Below are 10,355 nucleotides of genomic sequence, written 5' to 3'. Positions count from 1 at the left end.
ATATTAAAAAATAAATCTAAAATGTGTGACATAATTTGTTACAAAATTAAAACATTCTTCATTTTGACCTCACAAAATGAAATAAGAATGTGCCAAAACTAAGATTATTAAAGAAAAATAAAGAATTATAAACCAACAAGAATAAAGTTTTCTTATTATTTTCATTATCTTTAATTAATCCTAGTTTTACCTTATGGTCATTTTCTATTACTAATGTTGACAAAGAAGAATGGACTATACTTTGACTTCTTTATTAAAAAAGTAACATTTATTCCATAATTTTTATTAAAATAATTTAATAAATTTTTTGACTATAAAATAGGGATTGTTTTTTTTTTATTTAGATAAGTGCTAACAAGAGGGGTTAGCTCCCTTACATCGCAAAGCAAATAAATCTAGCTCCCAAGCTTCATCAATCTCATTGGTCTTCCTTTCTTTTTCTGCTCTTCTGCGTTCACTGTCCGAGTTCTCCTCCTCCGGATCATCTGAATCCTCCTCTGTCCATCCATAGCTCAGAAGAAACCATCAAATATCTAAACGCAGACCTCCCTGAACCCTAACACATCTACTAATGGGCATAGCACAGCTTCATACACGACTCCATCCCACCAGTGTCTCTCCCCTCCAAGTATCCCAACCACCAGTCTTCATATCTCTCCAAAAACACTTTCGTCTATGTTGAAGAGACATCTACATTGCCTCTATATGTCTTCATCCCTGCATAAACAGCTCATTCCAAAGTGATGCACCATTTCCACCTTCAAATGTTGGTAACTCGGCCTCTGTCTCCACAAATTAACCAGCCAGCGCACTTTAAATCCTACATCCCATCGCAATGCTCACGGATCATAGCTTCCTCTGCCAAATCATGCCAAACGTGATCCATTTCCACTTGAAACTTCCACATCTCCTTATGTTAGCAAGCCCATGAGCGGTACTCTCACATCGATCAACAATTCCCTAGGAACAAGACACAAAAAAATGTTGTCCGAGAAGATATTGGAAAAATATCTGAACTTCGCAGCTTTGTGCCTCCAAAATTGAAATTTCAACTCCCCTTAGCAATGCCAAGTCGGAACAATCTGATAATAATATTTTGAAATATCTGTTAAAACTGCAGACCAAATCCCCGCCTATCCTATCCCTATCCTCATGTTAATCATTTCTGGAGCAGCATCATCATTCAATATTATGCATAATTCTTCCCAACCTAGCTCTGATAAATAAACCTCTGTCTTAATATCCTCACGTACTCCCTTGTTGGCCAGGAAGTCCGCACCTTTATTTGCCTCTCTAGAAATATGCTCTAATCTGAACTCCGGAATACTCTTAAGTAGATCAATTATAATTTTGACATGACTTCTGAGCTTCCAATTCGGTGTATCCTCCTTCATGATTGCATTGATGATGATCTGGGAGTCCCCTTCAATGATAATTGGGAACAACTTTCCTCTTATACACAATCTCTGTCCTTTTTCTAATGCTAAAATTTCTGCCTCATTATTCGTAGCTACTCCTAGACCACCATAACAGCCTGCCACCATATCCCCTCTGCTATTTCTAACAATGCATCCAAACCCTGCCTCATCTGGATTTCCTTTAGCTGCCCCATCGAAATTTAGCTTGAACTGGCCTTCTTCTGGGGTCTTCCATCAAGCCTCATTCGCTCTATTCTTCTGATTATTAATAACCACCCCAGGGGCCCTTAAATTGCCCCACATCTCTTGAACCTCTTTATCCCAACTCGAAATAAAGCCAACTTTCCTCTGTTCAGCTTTCCTACCTGCAATCTCAGCAATTCCCTCACTAATTTTCTGAACAATCTTACTAGTATCTAGTTCTTTCTCACAAAAGATTCTCCGGTTCCGTTCTTTCCATAACTGCCACACCACCATTGAGGGGGAAATCAACCATAAAGATCCCCAAAGTGACTTCTGATTTATGACTGGCCACCTACCTATGAATAGGTTAAAGTTCTCATCATACACCGAATTCCAGCCTAATTTGAATTTCACCCAATTCCAGCAAGCTCTCGCTACTTGACACTCGTACAATAAGTGATTAGTTGTCTCCTCTGCCATTTTACACATGACACATACACTGGGACCATAGATGCCATAAGTCTTCAACCTCTCTCCTGTTAATATTCTTCCATGATAAGCTGTCCACAAGAAGGCACCAGCTCTTGGTGCAACCATCTTGTCCCAACAAACTCGAAATGGCCATTCAGTGACTTCTTGCATTATGTGCATGGTTTGATACCCCAGGTTTACTTTGTATTCTCCTGACTTCGCTGCACACCATATAATTTCATCCTCCTCCCTATTTAGTACAATTATTCTTGACTCTAAGATCTCTCTTACTTTCTCCCTACTGTCCAAACTGATATAATCCTTATTCGGTATTTTCCATCTAAAAAGACCACTTCCTAAAGGGAATTCCTCAATGTAGTCTACCACAAATTCCCCACACTCTCTTTCTGCCAGGTGGATCCATTCCTGTGCTCCCAGTACCTTGATGACTTCCACATGACCGTTCCATGAGTTGTGCCAAAATCTCGCTTTTCGACCATTCCCAATTTTCCATGAGATATGATTGGTGATGATGTGTCTACTTTCCTTCATAAATTTCCAGGTTGTTGATCCATTAATCAGCGAATCAGCAGTAAGAATTCTCATGGGATCATCATTATCCAAATATTTCTTCTGCATTATCTGGCACCACTGTTTCTCAGGCGACCTGTACATTTTCCATATGAGCTTCGCCCCCAAAGCTAGATTCTAATGTTCTAATCTTCTTAACCCTACTCCTCCATTTGTCTTGGATTTGCAAGCGACATTCCAATGAATCAGCGGGATCTTTTTGTTGTCCATAACTCCTTCCCATAGAAATTTTTTAAGAAAAATCTCTAAAGCATTTATCGCCTTCGCTGACAACTTAAAGCAAGACATTGCATAGATAGGCATAGTAGAAAGAACAGATTTGATGAGTAATATTCTACCAGGCAATGCCAGCCATTTATTTTTCCATAACTCCGTCCTTTTCCCGCATTTGGAAATGAGATCTTCCCAAAGAATAGGTTTGGATGCACCAGTGAACATAGGAACCCCTAAATAAGTTGACGGCAGACATCCTACTTCCCATTTCAGTATTGATCTTATCCTTTGCTGAACTATCCTCTTAGTGTTAAAAAAGAAAACCACCGATTTAATATCATTTATTGTCTGACCTGCTGCCTTGGCGTACAATCCCATAGTTTTCTTAATAACCTCAGCTTCCAGTACATTTGCCTCCCCAAATAGCATCGTGTCATCGGCAAATTGAGAATGCGTGCAAGCCTCCAAATCTTCATGAAAGATCAATCCTTTCCATAACTTGATATCCCTCTGTCTGTGAACATATCTGCTTAACGAATCTGCCATTAGGACAAAAAGGGACGGGGAAATGGGATCCCCTTGTCTCAAACCATTACCGCTTCCAAAGAAACCATACAGGGAGCCATTCATTGCAATAGAGAAATGAACCGTACTTATACATAGCTCTATAATTTTAATCCAATTCTTATCAAACCCAAATTTCCCTAAAACTTTGAGAAGAAATTGCCAGCAAACCTTGTCATATGCCTTGGTAAAGTCCAGTTTGATCACCATAGCTCGCCTTCTTTCCATGACTATGGTATGTAATGCTTCTGCTGTCAATATGATGCTGTCTGCTATCTCCCGTCCCGGCGTGAAAGCATTCTGTTCCCTTGAGATAAGTTTTGGCAATAATATCTTCAATCTGTTTGCCAAAGCTTTAGTTAAGATTTTGTAAATAGAATTGCATAGCGCGATTGGTCTATAATCACCTAGGCGCTTTCCCCCAACTCTCTTAGGAATCATTATTAAGATTGTGTTATTAATTTCTTTAACGAACTTCCCTTTCTTTCTGACATCCTCAAGAACATTGTGAATATCATCTTTCACAAACTCCCAACAAACTTGAAAAAACCTAGCCGGGAATCCATCCGGCCCTAGAGCTTTATCCGGATGAAGTCCAAACACCGCCGACTTCACTTCCTCCATCGAGAAGGGAGCCATTAGCATAATGTTGTCTGACCCCGAGACTAGGTTGGGGATATTCACCAACAAATCTTCCACTACCTCAACATCTTCCTCCATATTGGCATTCAGTAGACTTTGGAAATAGTTAACTGCCTCTTTCCCAATAATGCCACTATCAGAAAGCACATTCCCATTGCTGCCCTCTATCTCCGAAATCTGATTAGAGATCCGCCTTGCCTTAACTGAGGCATGGAAAAATTTTGTGTTCTTGTCTCCTTCTCGAATCCACAGTTCTCTAGCCTTATCTCTCCAATAAATCTCTTCCCTTGCTAATATCTCATTTAATGAGTTCTTCAGCCTTTTTTCTTCTTCAAATTCGATACTAGTCATTCCTTTCTCCATGACAATCAAATTCAGCTTCTCTAGCTCCTTCCCAATCTTATCTTTTTCTTCGAAAATATTCTTGAAGACATCTCTATTCCATATTTTCAATTTGTTCTTAACAAACAACAATTTCTTAACAAAACAAAAACTGGGAGTACCTTGAATATGTTTGCACTCCATCCACCATTGCTCCAGTTGGCTCTTGAGAGATTTCTCCCTCCACCACATGTTCTAAAATTTGAAATAGCCACCTCCCCCTTGTGTTACAGTCCCAATGTCCATCTGCAAAGGGTAATGATCCGAAGTGCTAATAGGGAGAGTACTGGCAATGGTAGGTATCCCTTCCAGAATCCATCCTTCCCCCACCAAAAACCTGTCCAGCCGCTCTGCAATGTTGGTGAACCCCTGCCTTCTATTGGTCCACGTGAACCATCCTTCCACTGGAATACAATCCGTTGCTTCAATCCTACGCACAAAATTTCTGAATTCCAGCATCTCCTTACTGATCCTATTACTTCCCCCTCTTTTTTCTGTTAGATCCAAAATGGTGTTGAAATCTCCCCCAACAATAAATTTCTTGTCAGTGCATTTTAAAATGCTATCTTCCAGCTCGCCCCAAAGTTTGGTTTTTTCATCTGAACTAGTTGGTCCATACACATTCCAAATCCGCACTCCATATTTCCTGTCTCTATTATGTGCCATGCAGGTCATCCAATTCTTGTTCCCACTAACCTCTGTAATCAGAACCTTATCAGGGTTCCACACTATCCCCAAACCTCCAGAATTGCCTTCAGCCATTTGGAAGCGTCCTTCCCACCTCTTACAATATCTGACAAACCTTTCCCCTTCCTCACAACTGAGCTTAGTTTCCTGTAGCATAATGATGTCACACGATGTATTACTAAGATGATGCTTCACCATCCTACGTTTGTCAGGGGCCCCTAGTCCCCTGACATTCCAGCTTAAAATCTTCATTGCTTCCCAAGAGGGTTGATCCCCCCCTTGGTACTCTTCCTCCTTAAAAATTCAGACACACTTAAGAGTCCTTTCTCTTCGGCTTCTTCTTCTCTCTTTTTCCTATTGGACTTCCTTCCAACAGTGCCTCTTCCAGTCCTATGTCCATAGGTTGTAGTTTGTTTGATTGTTCTGATGTCACAGATGTCCATTTCATCCTCTTCTTCCTCTACCTCTGTCTTTCACTCTTCCTCAATGTGACTATCATTATCTGATAAATTGACCTTGGTTGCATCCTCCGCTTCCCTACAATTTTGTTTATCCTGCATCGTCTTATCCTCATCTGCAGTTTGTTGTATTATTTTCGGGTCCTTTTTCTTTAAGATCTCCTCATTTGCTACCTTGACTGAAGACGTCTTTATTATTTCCTCTTCTTTCTGCCCTTTCTTGTCTTTTGCTCCTCTGGATTGCGTGGTCTCTGCGCCTATAGGTTTCCACATTGTCTGCATTTTTTTTTTTGTGCTCTTGCAGTTCCTCGACGAGTGGTCCCGTTTTCCACATTCCAGACAAAAGTATTTATCTTCTTCTATCTCCATTGTTTGAATCCATCCCTGTCCCTGCGCTACGAGTGTGACTTCTGAAGGTATTTTCCTCACAGCCGCCATGAAAATCCTGGCATACAGGTATGAGTCGCCTTCCACGATTTCTCTGTCAATTTCGAGCAGGGTACCCAACGATCGACCAATTTTACAGAGAGCCTCCTCTGTCCAATATTCAATTGGTAAGTAGTTTAATCTGACCCAGAGGGGCTTGTCATAAGCAAAAGTCTTCAAAGGGTTGAAGTTTCGATGCCATAGTTGAATGTACAGAGGGGCCGATCCCATACTCCATAATCCGCCCTCTAATACTTTTTGTCTTTCCTCCTCCGTTGCAAAGATAACAATGAAGAAGCCACGCGATAAAAACTTGGTGATCTGAGGAGTGTCCCAATTTTCTTTTATCCATTCCTGAATCTTCTTCCTTTCGAATCTCGGTCCAACAAATTTGCAGATAATGGTGAGATCCTTCAAACATTCCAGGTCCTCCTCGATTTCTTCTGACACATCTATTGTGAAATTTTTTGAAGATTGCCCCACGTCTGCATAACTATCCTTCTGCCTTTCTGTGTTCTCCACTCCTTCCCTTGTCTCCCTCCCATGCTGAATCCCAACCTGCAACTCCTCGCGCAGCACCTTCCCGCTCTCCATGAATTCAAAAAAAATAGGGATTGTTAAATCTAATAGTGTTTTAATATTATTTTATTTACCCTTTATTAGTCCTAGTTTTATCTTACTATTAATTTAGATTATTAATATTAAAGAGGAGAATGGATTATACTTTGTGGTACCTTTTTATTAGAAAATTGAAATATATTCAAATATTTTTATAAAAATAATTTAATAAAAAAATGATTATTTAATAGAGATTGTCAAATCTATAAAAACTAATTTAAACATATGTATACATGTAAATATATATCTTCAATATAATAAACATTTTGATGATTTTTTATAAATATTAAATATAAATATTAAAGACTTCAGTATATTTTTATTGAAAATTATATAAATCAAATATATTATTTTTTCAAAAGCTTGCACTTCAATTGGTTGAGTACAATTGGTGACCATGATGACATGTGACCCCCCTAAATGTGACTAATCAACCGAATGGAACTTGTGGTTTAGACGTATGATACCCACCTAATATTGTTAATTTTGTTATATAAAGATAGAGATATGAATATCTATGTACTTTAATTGTTTCTCAAAAAAATTAAGTTTCTTTAATCAAAACAAAATAACTTAATTTCTTTTTTAATCAATAAATTTAAATATTTCTATATAAAATTATGTTTAATCTTAATTACTATTAAATTGATTAAAAAAAATTTGAAAATGTTAGACCCCTCTACATATAGCCACTTAGTCGAAGGCAACTTGTGGTTTAGATATGTACTGCCCATCTCATATTGTTGTAATATGCTATATAAAGATAGAGATGCAAACATATATATTCTCCAAATTATTCCAAAAAAATTATAATTTCTTAAGTCAAAATAAAAATAAGAAATTTCTTGTTAAATCAATAAAATTAAAAAATTAAGATCAAAGGATGGAGAAGCCAAGGGTTAGTCTAAAATATGTACTCTTTTTAATGCAGGGGAGGGGAAGTTCCTCCCCACAGAGCCATAAAAATCATAACTTGGAATGTTAGGGGTCTGAATGCCCCTAACAAATAGTGCTTCTTAAAGCACCGCATCTCTGATTCTAAACCAGATATAATGTTAATCCAAGAAACCAAAATGAACTTATCTAAGATAGCCCTTTTTTGAGAAAAAACTAGGCGTTAGACAACTAAAGCACTCCCCTGCTACAGGGGCCTCAGGGGGCTTAGCCATCATTTGGGACTCTAGAGTCATCTCGTTTACACCTTTAGAGATTAATAAAAATTGGATGAGAGGAGAAGTAGTAAGTTATAAAAATAACCTAAGATTCAAATTGATTAACGTTTACGGTCCTATCCAAAATAGGGATAAGGCTAGGGTGTGGGTGGAACAAGAGTCTTTCCTCAGAAGTTTACCAAATGATGTATGCATCATTGGGGGAGATTTCAATGCTATCACTAAGGTAGCAGACAAAAGAGGAGGTAGCAACAAACTTCCTCCAGCGGTTGTAGATTTCAATCATTGGATCAATAAGAACTCCCTATTGGAAATCCAAATGACAAATAATGCCTTCACTTGGAATAATAGAAGGCTTGGTTTCTGTAACAATGTTGAGAATCTAGATAGGTTCTTTATCCATGGAGGGCTCTCAGAGCTTAACTTTACCCTGAATACAGAACCCCTCCCTTTAGCAGGATTTGACCATTTCCCACTCCAACTAATCATATTATCTGACCACTCCCCTAAAAAATGTCCCTTCAAATTTGAGAGCATGTGGTTCAGAGATGATAAGTTTTTTGAGAACTGGTGGAGAAGCTCTGTTTTCTCTGGTTTGAAGATGTTTATTATCACAAGCAAGTTAAAGCTTATCAAAAGGAAGCTCTTAGAATGAAACAGGACTAATTTTGGAAATATTTTTGATAAAAAACTCCTAATAGAAAATGATCTTAAGAATGTTAACATTGAGGTTCTTGAGAAGGGGATGGATGAACATCTCTTCCTCAAAGAAAAGGCTCTACTCTCTGAGTATGAAAAGACACTCTCAAATGAAGAGATCTTTTGGAAACAAAAATTGAGGGAGACTTGGTTGAGTGATGGGGACCGAAATACTAAGTTTTTCAACAATAGTACTAGGAAGAGGCGATGGGTCAATCGAATTTCTAAAATTAAGAATTGTCAGGGTTCCATCCAGTCTAAACCAGATGATGTTGCCTCCGAGGCAACTTGGTTTTTTGATAAAATCTTAAACAATATTGAAGGCTCCAACCTCAGAGGCCAACTCAATATTATGAAGAATCTTCCAAAACTCATTAATGATGACGACAACAAAATCCTATCAAAGAAATTCTCTGAGGAGGAGGTTAAATTTGTCCTTATGAAGATGAATCCCGACAAGGCCCGGGGTTCGGATGGCTTCCCCACTAGCTTTTTCCAAAAATATTGCGGTTTTATGGGGACAGATATCACAGATGCCTTAGAAGGTATTAGGAACTTTGGTAAGATTCTCAAAGAAATCAACAATACCTTCTTAGCTCTCATCCCCAAAAAGGAGAATCCTTAAAGCTTTAATGACTTTAGACCAATAGCCCTTTGCAACACTCTGTACAAACTCTTAACCAAAACTCTAGCAGCCAAACTCCAGAATCTTCTCCCCATTATCATTAGTGAAGAACAAATTGGCTTCGTAGTAGATAGATCAATCTATGATGGGGTTATTATAGCTCAAGAGGTCATTCATTCGGTCCAGCTCAATAGGGCACCAAGTATGCTAGTCAAATTAGACATAAGCAAAGCTTACGACAAAGTTGACTGACGCTTCCTATGCAAATGCTTGGAGGCCTTTGGATTTTCCAAATCCTGGATCAACCTAATCTTTGAATGTATATCCACCCCCAAATTCTTGGTCTTGGTTAATGGTTCCCCGAAAGGTTTCTTCAGTAGCTCAAGAGGGCTTAGGCAAGGAGATCCTATGTCTCCCTTCCTCTTCATCATCATGGCTGAAGCCTTGGGTAGATCCATCTCTAAGGCCAAAGAGGAAGGTGTGATCCAAGGAATCCCCATTTCCAGCGGCCTCCCTCCCTTTACGCACCAGCAATTTGTCGACGACACCATGCTTTTTGGGAAGGGAAGTGTAAAGGAAGCGAGAGCCTTCAAAGGCATCCTTAATTCTTATATGCTAGCCTCGGGTCAAGAGGTGAATCTGGCCAAGTCTACAGTTTTTATGTTCAACATAGATCCCTCCTTAGGAAAAGTGATCAGCAATGTCCTTGAGATTAGTGAAGGAACTCTTCCTTGCAAATCCCTAGGCATTCCCCTTGACAAGGGTAGAAGACCCTCAAAATTATGGGACAACTTGGTGGATAAAATCAAGTCCAGGATTAACACTCGGAAAGGAAAATGGATCTCATCTGTAGGTAGAGCAACCTTGGTTAGATTGATCTTGTCAGCTATGCCCATTTACCAACTCTCCTTTCAACATTTATCTTCTTCTAAACTTGCAGAGCTCAATAAAAATCTTAGGACTTTCTTTTGGAAAGGTGCTAATGACAATCGTAAAATATCACTCATATCCTAGAACAAGATATGCAAACCTAAAGAAGGAGGAGGAGTTGGCATTAAAAACCTTCACAATCAAGGCAAAGCCTTGGGTGCCAAGTTGGTCTGGAGGATGTTCAAAACCCCCCACCTCAAATGGCCTCGCTTGCTGTACCACAAATACCTTAATAGAGGGAATCCTATCCAAATATTTAGAGAAACCAACCCTCCCA

The 10,355-nt window shown here is 38.9% G+C and overlaps 2 protein-coding genes across 2 annotated transcripts; both read right to left on the bottom strand.

The window, feature by feature from the left end:
• Window positions 1-1,133: 1,133 nt before the first annotated feature.
• On the bottom strand, window positions 1,134-1,544 carry LOC131874153 (uncharacterized). The gene has a single exon (XM_059217398.1). It carries the CDS (start codon window positions 1,542-1,544, stop codon window positions 1,134-1,136), a length of 411 nt encoding a protein of 136 aa, XP_059073381.1.
• A 4,079-nt stretch (window positions 1,545-5,623) lies between these two features.
• LOC131067179 (uncharacterized) lies at window positions 5,624-6,628 on the bottom strand. Its single transcript, XM_058002130.1, has one exon. It carries the CDS (start codon window positions 6,626-6,628, stop codon window positions 5,624-5,626), a length of 1,005 nt encoding a protein of 334 aa, XP_057858113.1.
• Window positions 6,629-10,355: the final 3,727 nt, after the last annotated feature.

The sequence above is a fragment of the Cryptomeria japonica genome, chromosome 3, assembly GCF_030272615.1.
Source record: "Cryptomeria japonica chromosome 3, Sugi_1.0, whole genome shotgun sequence".
NCBI lineage: Eukaryota > Viridiplantae > Streptophyta > Pinopsida > Cupressales > Cupressaceae > Cryptomeria > Cryptomeria japonica.
The sequence above is the reverse complement of the archived record's forward strand: the minus strand, read 5'-3'. Positions and strand labels throughout refer to the sequence as shown.